The sequence below is a fragment of the Dama dama genome, chromosome 21 (assembly GCF_033118175.1).
Source record: "Dama dama isolate Ldn47 chromosome 21, ASM3311817v1, whole genome shotgun sequence".
Classification (NCBI taxonomy): Eukaryota; Metazoa; Chordata; class Mammalia; order Artiodactyla; family Cervidae; genus Dama; species Dama dama.
In genome coordinates, this window is record NC_083701.1 from 41417036 (window position 1) to 41436531 (window position 19496).

Sequence of the window (19496 nt, forward strand, 5' to 3'; positions counted from 1 at the left end):
CGCATTGCTACCCCGGGACCTGGGCGCGGACTGCCACCGCTGAACGGCCCCGAGGCTGCAGCGCCGGGTCTCGGGGACAGAGGGCCGGCGTCGGGGACCGAGGCTCCCACGCAGCCTGCCAGGTGCAAGTGGCAATGGGCCAGGGTACTCGGGCGCGGCCGCCGGCTGCCCCGGGGCAGAGCCCGGCTCTCCGCAGGTCCAAAGTGCAAGGCCAGGCTGTTCCCGGACGCGCCTGGGCGCGGGGCCCCGCAGCGCGTCCCAGAATCCCCGGGCGTGCCGGGCGCGCGAATTTCTGCGCCCGAGAGAGGAGCGCTTACCATGGAACATGGTCTGCGGGAGGCGGGCTTGGTCATGATGACCGCAACTGCAGCAGGAGCACGCTCTCACCGCCCATAGTCACTCCCAGGACCCTGGTCTTCCGCGGAGTTACCGGGAGTCCGCGCCGGGTAGGGCCGTCTCTGTCGCTGGTTCCTCCTACCCACGCCGAGCCTGCTGTTTCATCCATCCCAAGGGGGGCGGCACACACCAGGGCCCGGCTCTGCGCTTTGCCTTTCCCATAACTTCCGTAGGATCAGCCGGCAGTGTACTTTCAGTTTCTACTTTGCGCTTGGTCTGCAGGTTCGATCTCCAAGTTAATCACTGGGGCGCCTTCACAGCACCCCCCGCCTCCCTTCTCCTGGTCACCTGCGTCCTCCCCGAGCGCTTCCCGTGCGCCTGGACCAGAGGAGCGCGCGGATTCCCAAAGCACCGCAGGAGCAATGACTTGGTCTTCTGATTCCGGGCGATTTGAGGCAAAAGACTTCCCAGATGACCTCTAGCCGCCTTGGCAAAGTTAGGCGACTAGGATCTAAAAGCATCGGTTGCTAATGAGTCCACAGAAGCCTCAAATGTGTGGGGCGAGAGCTGGGCTATTGCAAGCGGGAGCCAGCGAGGAGGCGTAGCAGCTCTTGCCGCAGATGCGGTGGTGGACGATGCCAAGCCCTCTTGCTTAAAAACAAAAAAAAAAAAGGGGAAGTAAAGAATGATGAATGATTAAGAGGGCCATGGGCCACTCCCTCGGCCTCTCTAACCTCTCTTGGTCTCTTTCCTCTCTGTCTTTTGTACATGCACCTGCCCAGGTGGGATCTCAAAGGAAAATAAAACGGTGGGTCAGTCTCCTCTGGTGAGAGCTATCTTTGGACCTAGAAATTAAAGCCCAAATTAGGCGGAGAAAGTGGAGACTGATAATAGCTCCTAATAATGTCTCCCACTTGTGCTACCACTAAATTGGTTAATAAATCAAATTATCCATCTTGACTGTGTGTTACAGAAGCGATCTTTTTTTGTCTACACCTGAATTATTTAGATATTTTCTGTCTTGGTTCGGTTTCTGATATTCTGCAGAAACCCTGCTTAAATGAAGGTGGGTGATGTAAAGAAATAACAGTGATAATAATATTATGGCTATCATTTACCTAGCATTTGTTCTGTACCAGTATTGTGCTAATCCTTTTATATATGTCATCTCAGGCAAACTTTTCTCTGTGGTAGATAATTTTGTGGGAACTAAGACGTCCTTAAGTATCTGCCCGAATTCACTCCCCTGGTTAGTAACAAATGTGGGACACAAACCTACTGTAAATCAGCTCTAGAGTCCCCACATGGAAACCTTGGGTTAGAAGTCCTGTGAACAATGTAGAAATTGATGCTAGGACAGAAACAGAGTCATGTGTTGTGTGGGTATGACTTTGTCCCTGTGTGGGGACCTCAGGACAAGTTTCTGGAATTTGTGAATTCTCAGTTGAGATCCAGGCAAGTCAATTAACTTGAGGATGTGAGCATTTCAGATTCTTTGATAGTGTGAACAAAGTAAAGAGGGAAAGAAAGCAGAGAGAAAGAGAAAAAAAAAAAAAAAAAAGGAATAGAGGGTGAAGCAGTGTTGCTTAAGGCTGAAACTTGGATTTCTATTCCTCTTTTAGCCTCACTTCTCACATCCAGTCCATAGGCAAGTCCTGTCAGCAATACCTCTAAAATAAATCCTGAATCTATTCTGTGAATTGCCTAAGGTTAAACCATTAAAACCCTGCTGTCTAGGGACCTTCCATTTTCCACTCTTGCCCACAACCTCTTCATTCCCTTCATAGCAGCAGGATATTGATTTACATGTGCCATTTTCTGTGACCACCCCCTGACCACTTCCCAGGGAACACGGGGCTTTCACGGCCCTGTGAGTGATCTGGGCTCCTGCTGCCCTCCCCGGCTCTCCGGTACCCATGACTTTTTTCCTCCCTGTGTCCAGCCAGGCTGAATTCCACTTAGATGAGCATCTAGGACTTCCCTGGTGGTCCATTGGTTAAGACTCCTCCCTTCTAATGCAGGGGTCGTGGGTTCGATCCCTGGTCTGGGAGCTGAGACTCCACATGCCATGTGAAAAGAAAAAGAAAGTGTCTAGCACACAGCCATGCAGAAAGTAAAAGAATGAGAGAGGAGAATTGAGTGAGATGCATGAGTGAGAACATGTGTGGAAGAGACAGTATGTGAAGGCAAGAGGAAAATAGGAGGAAAGGGGAAGAGAACAAGGGAAACGAACAAGAACAGGAGGCAGAATGTGGCGGGGGTGGGGTCAGATGTCAAGTATTTCCATCTGACTGGAACTTAGGGTGGAGGTGGGGAGTGGAGAAATAGGAGGCCTGAGTGACAGGTAAAATTGAATTGTGTAATTAAACACAACTATGTTGGCTATTGATTTATTTAAAATCCCTGACAGCAGAATTGAGGTATGTAACTGCATATAGCCTGCAAATTTCCTTTTTATTTTTTTAACTTTTCAGGGACAGATAAAAGAGCATCCTTCAGTAACTTGCTCAGCAGGAAATCCGTCTTCCTTTTTCATGCAATCACTCTAAAACCTGGTTGAACAAGAGCTTGTGCATAAGTGAACTTTTGGGGAGCATGAGGGGAAATTATTCAGAGCTCCAGGAGAGGAGATGTAAATTCCCCACCAGACTCTGACCCTAAATGTGAAGAATCTCTGCAGAAAATATTCATAAAGCATTGAGTATTTTTATCATTATATGCAAATGGGCACTTTCTAACTTCAAGTTATTATTTTTCTGTCTATGGCAGAATTAATACCGGTTGGAAAAAAATTCCAAAATGTAGTCTTAAATTTGTGGTTGATATTTTGGTAAAGTAAACATTATTTTTCATCAGATAGATAAGGATAAAAGAAATGTCATGAATTTTTATATGCTAATGTTTTGTGATTAGAAAAGCTGGGTGATTACCATCAAGTTCACTTATAGACCCAACTGGTGCAAAAAAGCCAATACGTAAACAAAATAGTATATACAGTTTATGAATTATAACCAATAAAAATTAAGAAAGAAGACAACATTCTCAGAATGATTAATACAATGTACTTGAAAAAATGGAAATAAAACAATATAAATGTGAGCTTAAAGAAAGAATCATTTGAGGTTAATGTATGTCTTTTTAAATGTTCCACAAACTTTAATCTAAATAGTTCATTATTGGTAATCTGAAAATCTTTACTTGATAATTATCTGAACTATTTTTACCCAACATAATATGACCATTTTTTGTAGTCTGAGATCTGAATGCTAGCTATCATTCTATCAGTGTTTTCTTAAGTTCCTGTAGCTTAATTTTCCAGGCATAATATTCAACATATTTCAAACACACAACACACAAAACAGATTTATGGGCATGTGTTCGTGTAGAACACATGGGACCTATGCTTAGAAGGGCTACAGATTTGGTTTAATGGTCTGCAGTCACTGTCTTGAAATTATTAATTATTTTTGGACAAAGGAACTCTCATTTTCACTTTGCATTGGGCCCCACAAATTCTGTAACTGGTCATGCATACTCACACATATTAAGCTACACATTGAGGACAGCAACACATGTCATCAAGGTGATTTCATCTTAGTGGAGAAAACAGATGTTAAATGTAGAATTTCAAGGATAGTAAGTATTGTGAAAAGGAAAATTTGAGATGTATTTCAATTAGAGTTTTAAGGAAGTCTAGGCCTGTTTTAAAAATTAGTGAAACTGGGATCCAAAATAGGTTAATTTACCTGGTGGCTCATATGGTAAAGAATCTGCCTGCAATGTAGGAGACCTGGGTTCAATCCCCGAGTCAGGAAGATCCCCTGGAGAAGGGAATGGCTACCCACTCCAGTATTCTTGCCTGGAGAATTCCATGGACAAAGGGAGGAGCCTGGTGGGCTATATTCCATGGGCTTTCAAAGAGTTGGACACGACTGAGTGACAAATAACAACACACCCATTCAATGGAAAAATAGCTATAAGTGAATAACCTTTAATTCTAAAGCAGATCTGTTTGATTTTCACGCCTGAGCTTGACAATGAATTTTCAATTTTATCAAATGACTACTTAGAATTTTTTTACACGGTCATGTTTTTTCTTGTTGCTCCTGCTGCTGCTGCTAAGTCACTTCAGTCGTGTCTGACTCTGTGTGACCCCATAGATGGCAGCCCACCAGGCTCCTCTGTCCCTGGGATTCTCCAGGCAAGAACACTGGAGTGGGTTGCCATTTCCTTCTCCAATGCATGCATGCATGCTAAGTTGATTCAGTCGTGTCCAACTCTGTGCAACCCTATGGACAGCAGCCCACCAGGCTCCTCTATCCACAGGATTCTCTAGGCAAGAACACTGGACGGGATTGCCATTTCCTTCTCCAGTTGCTCCTGAATAAACCACAAATTTACTATAATGCTAAATTCAAGTTGCTAACATTTTACTTATAATTTTTCAATTACATTCATAATTGGTGTGTGTTTGTTCTTCATATCATATTCAATTGAACCGGGGCTATTTTTGTCCAATTTTCTTAGCTTCACAAAGGGATTTGGGAATTCTGTTGTTTTCTGGAAACTGTAATGTTTAAGCACTATATGATTGATTTGAGCTCAATAATGAAATCTATTTTATTGTGTGGGGTGCAGCCTAGGGATAAGATGAGACTACCAGTTTCAAGCATTGCAAGAATCAAAATAAAAAGGATTCTTTTGAAGGCTTAATCAAAATGGCCACTTCAAAGTATCAGGAACTGCTGGAAATATGCATATCAGCATGTGAATGATTGCTTGAACCATGAAAATGAATGAAATCACCCAACCTGCAATTTCGGAGAAAGGAAAGAGTCAGTCAGTGCCAGGAGGAAACTTGAGACCTGGGCATTCAGGGCAGGTGGAGAACTGGGTGCCAAACAACAAACTGACAAACGATAGGGCATGAAGTCAGAGAGATGTTAGCTTAGCATCCCAGAGGTCAGAGAGAGAGAGAATTTCAAAGCAGATTAACTAGTCAGTATTTCCAAACGTCACAAAGAGATTGAAGATGAGGATTGAAAAGCATGTCCACTGAATTGGACAGAGTAGAAGAGATTTCTGTGGTCCTCATGACAACAGTTGGAGAAGAGCAGTGTAGCGAGATACAGTATTCTGGTTTGGGGGATGTAAGGGAAGATGCAAATTAAGTGAGAGGGGACAATTTTTTAGGATGTCTGGTAAAGAAAAAAGGAATCTGATAATGATTTGAAAGGCATGTAAAGCATAATGGAAGTTCTAGTTTTCATATATGAGAGGTACTATAACATATTTATATATTAATGGTTAAAATTAGGTTTTTCTGAAGAAGTTAAAAAGGATGGAACCAAGAAACCCAAGATATCAGATTAATATTTTTCTTACACTCCTTCCTCTTTCATCTCATTCCCTAAATTCTGTAATTGTAAACAATTAGAATCTACTATAATCCACAATGCCTAATTTTACGTTCCTTGTTGAAATGTTCCCTATGATACTCACTTGTCTACTTCTGGATTGAGTACTGGCTAGTCTGTGGAATCTAGAAAAATGGTACAGAACCTATTTCCAAGGCAGTAACAGAGATGCAGATGTAGAGAACAGACGTGTGGACACGGTGGGAAGAGGAGGAGGGGAGGTTGAAATGAGTTGGAGATTAGGATTGGCTTATACACGCTCCCATGTGTAAAATAGCTCGGGGGAACCTGCTATAAGGCACAGGAAGCTCAGTTCAGTACTCTGGTGACCTAGGTGGGTGAGATGGGGGCAGAGTGGGAGAGAGGTTCAAAGAGAGAGGATGTATGTATACTATAGCTGGTTCACTTCATTGTACAGCAGACGCTAACACGAGATTGTAAAGCAGTTATATTCCAATAAAAAAAATGCTGCCAAACTACCTTTCAGAAGGAGCAGCTGTAGCATATGTAGCCTGCATTAACCAATCTGTTTGTACACTAATGGATGTGTTGTTGGCAATCAGAGGTCCAGTTATTTCCGCTTACTGATACGGTGTATTGAAATAGCTGTACCTATACAAGGGGAAAGGCACTTAAAGAGAACTGCCAAAGAAATCTACTTGCTTGAACAGATTTGCCATAAGGTTTATTGATTTCCTTTGACAGCTTGCCTGTGTGTGCTAAGTCACGTGTTGGACTTGTTGCAACCCTATGGACTCTATCCTGCCAGGTTGCTCTATTCATGGGATTCTCCAGGCAACAATACTGGACTGTGTTGTTATGCCGTCCTCCAGGGGATCTTCCCAACCCAGGGATTGAACCTGAGCCTCTTAATCTTCTGCATTAGCAGACAGGTGTTTTACCACTGTGGGCACCTGGGAAGCCCCTTTCACAGTTTAATATTTGATAAATACTTAGCAGGAGAAAGAAAAGAAGGAATTGTATAAAGTCAAATATAGGACAAATTTGAAACAAGTATTTCTTAAGGCCCTCAAAAGACCTGAAGAAAACTAAAATCATAAGATGGTGGATCAAGATTAATACAAAGCAACTGTAGCAATAACAGCACCAGCAAAATATGAATTTGACCTACTCCCTATCTCCCAGCAGTTTTCTAGATTCAACTTCCCAAAATTTCTTTGAATCTCTACTCTTTTTTTCCCTTCTGATAGTGATCTTTGTGGCTATTGAAAATCCTGTTTTGTTTTGTTGTGATTGTTTTTGGATTTTGCTTTAAAGTCACTGATTTAAATCTGGGTGTTACTGGAGAATGCCTGCAAACACTGCTAGTTTCAGAGGTTGATTCTTAAATGAACAGTGTATTAGTACAAGTAAACACAATATCCATTTTTTGTCTTATTTTTTAATTAGGCCTCATTGTAGGCCAGCCACATAAACTATGCCCTACAAAGTGAAAATATATCTACTGAAAACTTAAAAAATAACTTGAAATAGCTTAATACATTAAGAACATGTTTGTATTTGGTAAACAGTCCTAATTTCATAAAACTTACTTTAGAATAAAAAAGTTATGAAATGGGTTAGTTTGGAATTAGAATATAAGGAGCCTTAGTTTTCTGATCTGAATAAAAGTTTAGAAAGCTCAGAGAGTGAAAATGACAGAATATCCTTTTTAAAGGAGGGAAATAGCAAGAAATAGAATGTATCACATTTCACTGGTAATAAAAATGTCTTAAGACAAATCAGGGTGAAAAGTGTTGGTCAAAAAAATTCTAATGAGGAAGACATGGTTAGAAAACCTGTTAAACATTAGAGAGAATTAGTAACATAGTAAAACAAACAAGGAAATCAAAGCCTATATCTACCATTTCATAGGCTATGTTACTCAAGGAATACATAATACTTCACTGCATTTTTCAAAGGTATCATTATGTCTTCCTAGAAATAGTGAAGGTCAGCACATAAGTGTGTTGAAATCTCTCTCAACCCTAAATAACCCCATTAAAAAAAATTCAACACACAATTATCAAGTAATATGCCATACACTATTCTTGATGCTTGGAATATATCAGTGCACAAAACAGACAAAAATAATTTCTGTTGAGCTTACATTCTAGTGGAGGAGATAAACAATAAAAAAATAAAAATTATATTAAATGTTAGAAATTTATTAAGGTATATGGAAAAACGGTAGGATCAAGATAGAGACTTTGTGTATGTGGAGGGGAGTGTGAGTCGGGAAGGGTGCTATGATTTTAAATGGGCTTCAGTGGGAACCTGACATTAGAACAAAAACTGAACAGTGATTGAGTGAATCACATGGATGGCTATAGGAAGAATCTTCTGGAGAGAGGAAAGCCAACGCAAAGTCCTGTGGCAGAGAGAATACCTGGAGATTTCAAGCTGTCTGCTTCTAATTATTCTCCTTTCTCCTTCCTTTTTTGTGTACCTGACTCATTGTGAAGAGCTTACACTCCAGTTCATTTTCTACTACTGCAATCTGACTTCTGGCTACCACATCCCAGTCATCAGTGAACTAGTTGGCCAGTCCTTATTGATGGTGTTACTTCTTAAATTGCCTTTTAAAAAAATTATAAAAACAGAGCATGCAAAGTATAAACATTTTTAAATTATTTATTTTTAATTGAAGGATAAATGCTTTACAATGTTCCCTTGGTTTCTTATGTACAACAGTGCCAATCAGTCATAACTAAATATAAATATATATATGTGTGTGTGTGTGTGTGTGTGTGTGTGTGTGTGTGTATACATACAGGTCCATCCTCTATGTTTGCATCTTTACTGCTTTCCTAAAAGTAGGTTCATCAGTACCATTTTTCTAAATTCTATATCTATGTGTTAAATGATATTTTTCTCTATCTTACTTCAGTATATATAACTGGTTCTAGGTTCATCCACCTCAGTTCAACTGATCCATACTTGTTCCTTTTTATGGCTGAGTAATATTTCATTGTAGGTATATACTACAACTTTTTAATCTATTCATCTGTCAGTGGACATCTAGGCTGCTTCTGTGTCCTGGCTATTGTGAAGAGTGCTGCAGTGAACACTGGGGTACATGTTACATGTGCCTTTTTGAATTGTGGTTTTCTCAGGATATATGCCCAGTAGTGGGATTGCTGGTTCATATGATAGATTTATCTCCAGCTTTTTAAGAAATCTTCATACTGTTCTCTATAGTGAGAGAAAGTGAAAGTTGCTCAGTCATGTCTGACTCTTTGAGACCCCATGGACTATTCAGTCCATGAAATTCTCCAGGCCAGAATACTGGAATGGGTAGCCTTTCCCTTCTCCAGGGGATCTTCCCAACCCAGGGATCGAACCCTGGTCTCCCTCATTGCGGGTAGATTCTTTACCAGCTGAGCCACAAGGGAAGCCCAAGAATACTGGAGTGGGGTAGTCTATCCCTTCTCCAGTGAATCTTCCTGACCCAGGAATCCAACTGGGGTCTCCTGCATTGCAGGCAGATATTTTACTAAGTGAGCTATCAGGGAAGCCTGTTCTCTACAGTGGCCTGTTCTCTACAGTAAAAATGGAATTTACATTTCCATCAACAGGGCAAGAGGATTCCCTTTTCTCCACATCCTAAATGGAGACAAGAAACATTTTAGAAAATCAAAACTCCATCTAACCATCACATTTGTGTCAATCCTGCTGTTTATATGTATATTTAACCAGAATGAGACCATACATATTGTTCTACAACATGCTTTGTTTTCAGTCATCTGTTTCTACCTTTATATTTCAGTGACTTTTAACCTAATACCTAGATATTCAAATTTCTAAAACTGACCCCAAAACATTCATTACATTGGCGCTCTTGTTTCTTTCAGTAGATTATATTAGAAACCACAATCTGGGCACTAGAAGTGCTCATCACTTCTAGGCCTCTTTGGTGGTCATAGCTGGAAAATTTATAAATTGTTATTCTTTTTCTAATGAAACTTTAATAGTTCAGCTTTTTAAACTTATAAACTTTTAAATTTATCACTTTTCTACTGAAGAAACTGACTCTTAATATCATTAACTTAATGGCTAATTTTTAAACAATATACACAAAGTATATAGTTGCAAAAATATTGATACTAATATTACATTAAGTAACAAATTCTAAGGGAATTTTAGACCATATTCAAGCTCTTTCTGTTCCTTGAATGCATCCCTCTAAGAACATATATAACATCAAAATGCTGTATCCCAAAGTCATTTAAGTCAGTCTATTTTATGTTTATTTTAATCAATTTAGCTTATGATAGTTTAGGTTGTTTTCAAGAGTATTCTAAAATTTAGTGGTTTAGAAAGTGTAGTACAGAGTGGCAAGTTTTCTTTTTCCTCTTCTACCCTTTGTCTTCTTCACCCAGTAGGTAAATATTTTCCCTAAGTCAGAAATAGAGGTTTTTTTTTTTTTTTTGCTTTTCATTAGATGCATTATATGTAAATGATTCATAATTCTGTCAACCAGTACTCTGCTGCTGGCTACTTGGTTTGGACAGAGTCATAAAAAAGCACTTCTGGAACTTTTCACCTCTTAGTTTACTTGACATCTCAGAAGCACTGGGCCCTTAATGACTCTTTCTTGGGTTTTTATCTCCTCCTGTGTTTCCACTAACATCATTCTGCTAATCCTCATCTTATAGACCTACAATCTTCCCTTCTCATTCTTTGGATTCGCTTCCTCTGCTTGTCTGTTGACATCTCCCTTCTTCAGGGCTTTGCTCTTGGCCCCTCTCCTCTCGTTTCCAGAGTCACCTCACCCTCTTGGATGGTGTTACCCACTGTTTTATGCTCCTTGCTCACCTTTCACATCTCTAGCCTAGTCCTGCGTCCATGTGTGCTAAGTTGCTTCAGTCATGTCCAATTCTTTGTGCCCCTATGGACTATAGCCTGCCAGGCTCCATCTGTCCATGGGATTCTCCAGGCAAGAATACTGGAGTGGGTTGCCATATCCTCCTCCAGGGGATCGTTCCAACCCAGAGATTGAAACCCAAGTCTCTTACGTCTCCTGCTTTGGCAGGTGGGTTCTATATGTCTTTAAAATGCAACCCTGTTATCTGATAGGCTATGATGCATCTCTGAGTTTCTCAAAGATAGCTCACACTCAACATACACAAACACATACTGATTTTCTACTTCATTCCTCCCACCCTATATCCTTCTAGAATTTATACTTTAATTGTACTTTTTATCCTCCATGTTGGAGGAAATGTAGGATTGATAAAAATTAATTGCTAAATCCTATTTGATGCTATATGCTTGCTTGTAACCGTCCTCTTTCATCCTTTCCTGCTGCTTTTATTTAGGCTCTTTTTTTGTCTCCCCTCAGTTATAAAACTTCTTGAAAGATGTTTGTGACAAAATTGCTTCAGCCAATCCATGCTTAAAGGTTCTCAGCGGCTTCCCTTTCCCTTCGAGCAGTGCTCACGGACACTCTGCACAGAACTCAAGCTCTTTCCTGATTTAGTGCCACCCTCTTGCCATCCAATCACTTTGATGCCCCACCTGGCATCGTGAACCCTCAAATCATTCAGACTTCCAGGCTCCCCAACCTCTGCACAAACTGTCCTTCAGCCGAAAGTGCTTCCCTACTCCACTCTTCAAGTAAAGCTCAGGTTTTATTTCCAGTGGGATGTTCTACTTAATGTCACTTGTATGGTCTAGGTCCTTAGTTTATCAGATGTTCATCAGCTATACTGTACTTGTTTCAATAATTTTACCCCTACCACGTGACAGCCTTGAAGGCAAAGCCTTCTCTTTTGCTTACAGTGTCTTTTGCGTCCAGCACAGTGACTGTTTTGCATTAGGTGTTTGATTTAAGCTTGTTGAATGAATGCATGACTAATTCTACTGGTGCTTGTGTTACACTCTAGACTTACAATCTCCTGAAGACAGACATCTATCTTGTTTGTGATTCTATTCTCAATGTTAGCACAGTCCCTGACCATCACACTTGGTAAACATATAGTCAATATCATCTTAGACCTAAATGCATATATCATTGTTGTTCAGTCACTAAGTCGTGTCTGACTCTTAGTGACCCCATGAACTGCAGCACTCCAGGCTCCCCTATCCTTCACTATCTCCTAGAGTTTGTCAGACTCATGTCCATTGGGTTGATGATGCCATCCAACCATCATGCTGGATATTTACTCAATGGAGCTTCCTTGGTGGCACAGTGATAAAGAATCCGCCTGTCAATGCAGGAAATGCAGGTTCAATCCCTGGGTCTGGAAGATCCCTTGGAGAAGGAAATGGCAGCCCACTTCAGTATTCTTTCCTAGGAAATCACATGGACAGAGGAGCCTGGCAGGCTACAGTCCATGGGATCTCAAAAGAGTTGGACATGATTTAGTGACTAAACAACAATTTACTTATTTGCTGATAATTAGGGTTTAGATTAATTAGAATATCTTGCTCCTCAGAATTCTAGATACAGACAGACTTCACCTTTTAGACACATTCAACTTAGTCATATATTCGAGCAACAAATTCACTGTTATGATTTCATCATACATATCTGATATCATCCATGTTATCTAGCATATTTGGCATATTAAAAATGCAGTGCAAAGAACAATTCTTACCCTAAGGAGTTTAATGTTCTCAAACCTCGAATAATCTTGATAGAACAGCATTATAAATATAAAATAAGCCTTTCTTATTAAAAAATGGCCTCCAGATGGGTTTAATGTGTTCAATTAATTGTGTGTTATTGTGTGTATTCTATAACTGAGAAATAGATATAAGGATATAGCAAAATGGAGGGAAGGAGGATTGAGATAATTGTTATATAGTTTCTTACATCAAATATTTATTTAAAGCATTCCATTTACATATGTTATTAAATTGAAAATAAAATTATTCCAGAATCACTTATTTTTATTTGTGACGTTTGGTTTATGGGAATTATTTGATTATAGCAATGATTATAATGACTAAGGGTGGTTTCTAGGCAGCATTGTAAATAGATTTATTTTGTATGTGTCTTGGCAGATGACAGTTAATATTGCCAAAACTAAGTCCATGAAATATGATTTATAAACTAGTGTAGATATTGGTTTTCATGTTGATTTTAAAATGTATTTGCATTTTGGAATTGTGAATTGGAAAAAGATATTCTATCTGAAATGGATAGGCAATAATTTGATAACATTTAATAGTAAATTCATTGATGAAAGCATACTTCTAATTAATTTGGTGTAACCTCCTGCATTTTCCAATATATATTAAATACTTTCAAAGTATGAAATGCCACTTAAATTTCATTATGTTTCAGTAATGATATGATATTATTCAGGTATGATAAAGTGATCATAAGAAGAAACTGTGTTGTAAAATCAAGTTATGTTGAAATACTAACATATTGAACAATAAGAGGGTCTGTATAATATTATGTGTCTTGATTACTAATATAAGATATTATGAGCATTTAACACTGGAAGTTTTACTTCCTAATTTTTTTCCCCTTCAGAGTGGCAACCTTATGAATTTATTCACCTATTTTATTTTATTCCTGCAGTCATTCTTCAAGATGTATTTGGGAAACCCTCAGTGTATGTTGCAGAGCCTCTAGTATATTCTTTAAAAAATATTTCTGTTGTGATTATGGGTTTTGTTTTCAAAAACAGTGAAAAGATAAATCATAAAAGGAATTAAGGAATTATGGAATTCTTAAAAATGCAATTATTGATTTTGGCAAGATCACAAGTTTACATGGCTACAGAGGCCAGGTAGGTAATGTGCAGACAGCCTGCTGGGGAGGGTGATGATTCATTGCAGAGCTCAGGCCTTTTCCAGACGAGGCCAGAATGTAAGATCGGCACTGCCTGGTTTTCTAGTTTTGTGGCCAAGGCTGAAAATTTGCATATGTGCTGGACCCTCCCAATTTTTTGTGTTGACTCAGTTCTTCTTGAGCTTTCCTGTAGCTCAGACGATAAAGAATCTGCCTGCAATGCAGAAGACCCAGGTTTGATCCCTGGGTCAGGAAGGTCCCCTGGAGAAGGAAATGGCAACCCACTCCAGTACTCTTGCCTGAAGAATCCCATGGACAGAGGAGCCTGGTGGGCTACATCCCTGGGGTCACACGGAGGTGGACACGACTGAGTGACTAACACTGCTACTACTACTATGACTCAATTCTTTTGAAAACTTGACTTGCAATTTTGTTATAGCCTATGTAAGCTCATCTTATAGTTTTCATAAATTCAGCCTTCTTCAGGCTGACTGTTTACCTCTCTTATTAATCAATAATACTATGGCAAAGAGTGAGAGCAGAGAAGAAATATGCAAAGGCCTTTCAATGAAGATTTCCCCCTTATAAAATAGCAATTTCCCCTACCTTATCCCCATATATTTTTCTCCATGTCATTTATCAACATTTGACAGATTGCATATTTACTTGTTTGTTCACTGCCTTTTTCTCTCCACTGTAACATAAGCTTCATAAAGATTCTATTTGTTTATTTTTTGGGTTACTGACATATACTTAGTTCCTAGAACATTTCTGGAAAATAGTAGGTTCTTAATATATATTCACTGAATATTCCACAGATAATTGTAAATAACTAAAGAATTAGGGATATTTAACCTTGACAAGAAAAGACATAATCAGGAGTACAATCAAGAATGCGCTGGCACTGGCTCTACTGGCCTGGCAAAGTTGATGACATTCAGTGATGTCCCATTGGTTGCCTGAAATGGTGAGAGTATTTCTGCCACAGAAGACAGCATGATAAAAATGTTAAATGTATCATTTATCAGTACACCATTTGGCATGAGTTATGAGATAATGGCTTAGCAAAAAAAAGCACTTTTTAACATTTAGAGCTATCCAACAGTGGAATGGTCTAACTCGCAGGTGGTATTAAGGTCTGTTTTAGAGATCTGCTTATTGAAGATATAATTGTAAAACTTATTCAGGCACATAGAATTGCTAGGTCATAGAATATGTTGCTATTTTGAAATTTATCTACCCCTTTCTCTCTGGCTCTTTAAAAATTTTTCCTATTGATATTAATTTTTATAAAGTTTTACTGTGGTGTGTCTAGATATGGATTCCTTTCTATTTATCCTGTTTAAGATTTTTGGGGCTTCTTGAATGTAGTTTGCTATATGTTATCAGTTCTAGAAAATCTCACCTATTACTTCTTCAAATATTTCCTCTGCCACATTCTTTATGTTCTATTTCTGAGGTGTAATACTTTATCACTGTACTTACAAAATCTCTTACTATTTCCTCCATATTTTTCATGCCTTTGTCCTTCAGTGCTTTAAATGTTTAGTTTCCTCAAATCTTTCTTCTAGGTTACTAATTCTTTCTTTAATTATGTGTAAACAAGTGAAACATCCCATAGAAATTTTTTTCATTATGTTCTTCTGTTCTTGATTTTCTTTTTGGCTCTTTTTTTAATGTGCTGTGCCACTTTTTATAGTTTTTAGTGCCTGCTGAAATAATCAAACTTGATCTTTTATTTTTTATTGAATAATGTAAGCATGTATGCCTTGTAGTCTTCTTATACCTCCAGCTATTGATCAAAAGGGTAGTATATCAAGTATTTGTGGCTATGTTTCTATCTATTTTTCTGTTTGTTTTCACTCACGGGGTCTTGTTTCTTTGTGTGCCTGGTGATGGCACATTACCTTGTGTGTTAGACATTGTTTTAGAAACCTCATTTGTAAGAATTATTTGAGGTCTAGAATAATAAATGTCATCCTTTAGAAAGGACTTTTGCTTTCTTTTGTCAGGTAACTGAAGGCACTTCCAGTCTGAGTTCAAAGTTTGAGATTTCTCAGACCATCCAAATGATGAAAAGCTTGTCTAAGTCTATCAAATGTTGTATTACTTACAGTGCCTGTTTACAATAAGGGTACCCCTATTTGGTGTCATATTTTAAAGCAGTGAGTGGTTAATTAGAGCCCCCAGTTTTGAGTTCTTATTCTCTGATTCTTCCCTTTTTTTGTATAGAAGCCAATTTTTTTGTATAGAAGCCAATATTGGTTACAATATTTTCTTTTATGTTGCAAGACAGAGAGATTTCAATGTCCATTTTTCGCTTGCTTTATTTCCACTTGAGGTTTTTCTTTTTCTGTTCACTGTGTGTCTTGCTAAAGCTGAGAAGAGTCTTCTTTATCTCTTGCTGCTGCTAAGTCACTTCAGTCGTGTCTGACTCTGTGTGACCCCATAGACAGCAGCCCACCAGGCTCCCCCACCCCTGGGATTCTCCAGGCAAGAACACTGGAGTGGGTTGCCATTTCCTTCTCCAATGCATGAAAGTGAAAAGTGAAAGTGAAGAAGAGGGTAATTAGCATAAAGCCATCTACCAATGTCAGGGCAGAAAGGAGGGGTCTTAAGCATGCAGATTTCTCCTTAACCTCCTTATCTCTTCTCTTTACCATAGTTCCTCCTTCTCCTTTGCTTACTCTTCCAAAGTTTAGTCCCTCTGGTCCTGTTTCCCAAGAAAATTATCTTCAGACTCTTATGAAGGGGCTGTGGGGGTGGGTGGAAGAAGTAGTAGTCTGTCTTTGTTTGGTACAGCTGTGGGACTGAAATCAAGCTAAGTTGCTTAGATGTCTCCAATGCCTCAATTGTCAGTCACACTTCTTACTACTGCCTTCCATGCACAGAATCTGATGAATGGATTTTTGCTAAGGAGAAGCTCTTCTCTTCTAATTGATGTAACTTTTTTCAACTGCTAGCCTTTTGTTCTCCTTGTCTTTATGGAATTTTACAATTTTTTTTATTTTAATTTTTGGAATGCTTCTAGACATAGCAGAAATAAGTGTACCTTTCAATCTGACAAGTTTTAAAAAGCAAATTAAATTAGGTTTTTAAATGCTTTCTGTGAGCCTCATCTGTTGTCACGTTTTCTGTAGCCACTTTTGTTATTTTTTTAGTTCTGCATTTCCAATCCAAATCCCGATTCTCTACTACTACTATTACTAAAGAAAGAAAGAAAGTGAAGTCAGTCAGTTGTGTTCGATTCTTTGCGACCCCATGGACTGTAGCCCGCCAGGCTCCTCTGTCCCTGGGATTCTCCAGGCAAGAATACTGGAGTGGGTTGCCATTCCCTTCTCCGGGGTATCTTCCCAACCCAAGGATCAAACCCGAGTCTCCTGCATTGTGGGCAGATGTTTTACCATCTGAGCCACCAGGGAAGCCCAAACTACTACGAATAATAATAAAATCAACATTTACAAAACACTTACTAAATGTCAGTCATTGTTTTAGGTACTTGACATGTTTTAACTCATTTAAACCTCAATGCTATGATACTGTATCAGTTATCTATTGCAACAATAATGCTATATGACAAAATGAAAAACCACTCAAAACCTTAAAAAATATAAAACAATTTACAACAATAGCCATATATAATTTTTTACAAGTCTCTGTTTCTGCTGATCTTCAGTCAGTTCAGTTCAGTCACTCAGTCGTGTCCACCTCTTTGCAACCCCATGGACTGCGCACGCCAGGCCTCCCTGTCCATCACCAACCCCCGGAGTTCACTCAAACTCATGTCCATTGAGTCGGTGATGCCATCCAACCATCTCATCCTCTGTCATCCCCTTTTCCTCCTGCCTTCAATCTTTCCCGGCATGAGGGTCTTTTCAAATGAGTCAGTTTTTTGCATCAGGTGGCCAAAGTATTGGAGTTTCAGCTTCAGCATCAGTCATTCCAATGAATATTCAGGACTGACTTTCTTTAGGATGGACTGGTTGGATCTCCTTGCAGTCCAAGGGACTCTCAAGAGTCTTCTCCAACACCATAGTTCAAAAGCGTCAATTCTTCAGCACTCAGCTTTCATTATAGTCCAACTCTCACATCCATATATGACTACTGAAAAAACCATAGCTTTGACTAGACAGACCTTTCTTGGAAAAGTAATGTCTCTGCTTTTTAATGTGCTGTCTATGTTGGTCATAACTTTTCTTCCAAGGAGCAAGCATCTTTTAATTTCATGCCTGCAGTCACCATCTGCAGCGATTTTGGAGCACCAAAAAATAAAGTCTGTCACTGTTTCCACTGACTCCCCATCTATTTGCCATGGAGTGATCATGGCTTTGGCCGCTCACTGGTTTGCAGTCAACTGTCAGGTTGAATGGAGTTGTGGGTCTAAGATGGCTTTGGATAAGACAATTTGGTGTTTTCTATGTGGTCGCTGATTTTTCAAAAAGCTGTTGTTGTTCAGTCACTGAGTCATGTCTGACTCTTTCTGACCCCATGGACTGTGGCATGCCAGGCTGACCTGTCCTCCACTATGTACCAGAGTTTGCTCAAATTCATGTCCCTTGAGTCAGTGATGTTATCTAACCATCACATCATCTGCTGCCCCCTTCTCCTTTTGCCTCAGTCTTTCCCAGCATCAAGATCTTTTCCAATAAGTTGGCTCTTCATATCAGGTAGCCAATGTACTGGAGTTTTGGCTCCAGCAACGGTCCTTCCAGTGGATATTCAGGGTTGATTTCCTTTAGAATTGACTGATTTGATCCCCTTGCTGTTCAAGGGACTCTCAAGAGTCTTCTCCAACACCATAGTTCAAAAGCATCAATTCTTTGGTGCTCAGCCTTCTTTATGGTCCAACTCTCACATCTGTACATGACTACTGGAGAAACCATAACTTTGACTATAGGAACCAAAAGGCTATCCTGGGAGTATCCCCATGGTCACACCAAGATTTCAAGGGAAAGAGTGAAAGAACCTAGTCTTTCCTGAAACCTAAGCTTACACTTCACGCAATTGCTTTCTATCCTTCTATTGATAAAGGAAATCAAAACACTGGCCCAGGCTCAAAAGGTTGGGACAAGCTCTGCCTCTTCATGAGAAGAACTACAAAGTCGAAGTGCTAAGTATATGAATCCAGTAAAGAACTCGAGCCATTCATGCAACTTTTCCCCACAAATAGGCATTATTATTATCTTCATTTTAAAAGAAACTGAGCTACTAAGTAACCAGCTCAGGGTCATGGATTAATTAGATGGTGGCACTAGCATTTGAATTCCAACTGTCTGGCTTCAGTCTGTGCCCTTTACTCCTATGATTTACTCTCTTGAGTGACAATATTGAATCAGCTGAAGAGATGATAGAGAAAGAAAGGCAAAAGATATCAAAGGGGCTTTGAAGTAACTCAATAAAGAGAAAGAATGAACAAGCCACACAGAAGGGGGAAAAAGGTTACTGCAAGAAGATGACACTGAAAATCTTCCTCCCTTTGTGAAATTAGAAGAGAAAAAAAAAAAAAAAAGATTTGCATGTAGCCTCTGGGTTTTGGAAAGAGAAAAAGCATACTGTCGAAGGTAGCTGGCTTACTGGAGTCTGCAGCTTGTTAGAACCCATCTCATTTCCACAACTGGAAAGAGAGCCCAGGATCCAAAAATGTCACAAGGATAAGATCTCGGTGGTATGAATAGTTGGGGAAAGGGCTTTGCAGCTTCTTGTACCAGCTGCAGTATGAACTTTAAATCCTGTAGTTTGGTTATTTCAGTTGGTTTATAATGCTTAGGTTCTGTATGAAATTGATGTGGGAACATGAGTTAAGCTGATAGACATCCTCAAATGTGTTACATACTGGCTGCTCTTAATTTTTAATTTATACTTTTATTAGTCCTGCTAGCGTGTCTTCCTTGTTCTCAGTCTCGTTTTTCCACATCCATTTTTTTTTTTTTTGCAGCAACCAGAGAAATTTTTCAAAATGTGTATTTGATCATAGCACTTTCTGCTTAAAAATC

The 19496-nt window shown here is 39.4% G+C and overlaps 1 protein-coding gene and 1 long non-coding RNA gene across 6 annotated transcripts in view; one reads left to right on the forward strand and one right to left on the reverse strand.

Annotated features, from left to right (window-relative positions):
* Window positions 1–956, reverse strand: part of IL7 (interleukin 7) — a 52824-nt gene extending 51868 nt beyond the window's left edge. For all 3 annotated transcript variants that reach the window (XM_061123538.1, XM_061123537.1, XM_061123536.1), the window contains exon 1: window positions 318–956. In XM_061123538.1, coding sequence (XP_060979521.1) covers window positions 318–327 — 10 coding nt within the window. In that variant the 5' untranslated portion in view covers window positions 328–956. The remainder of the gene's footprint in view (window positions 1–317) is intronic.
* The window catches only part of LOC133042682 (uncharacterized), a 131478-nt gene that overhangs the window by 1720 nt on the left and 110262 nt on the right, over window positions 1–19496 (forward strand). The window lies entirely within an intron of this gene.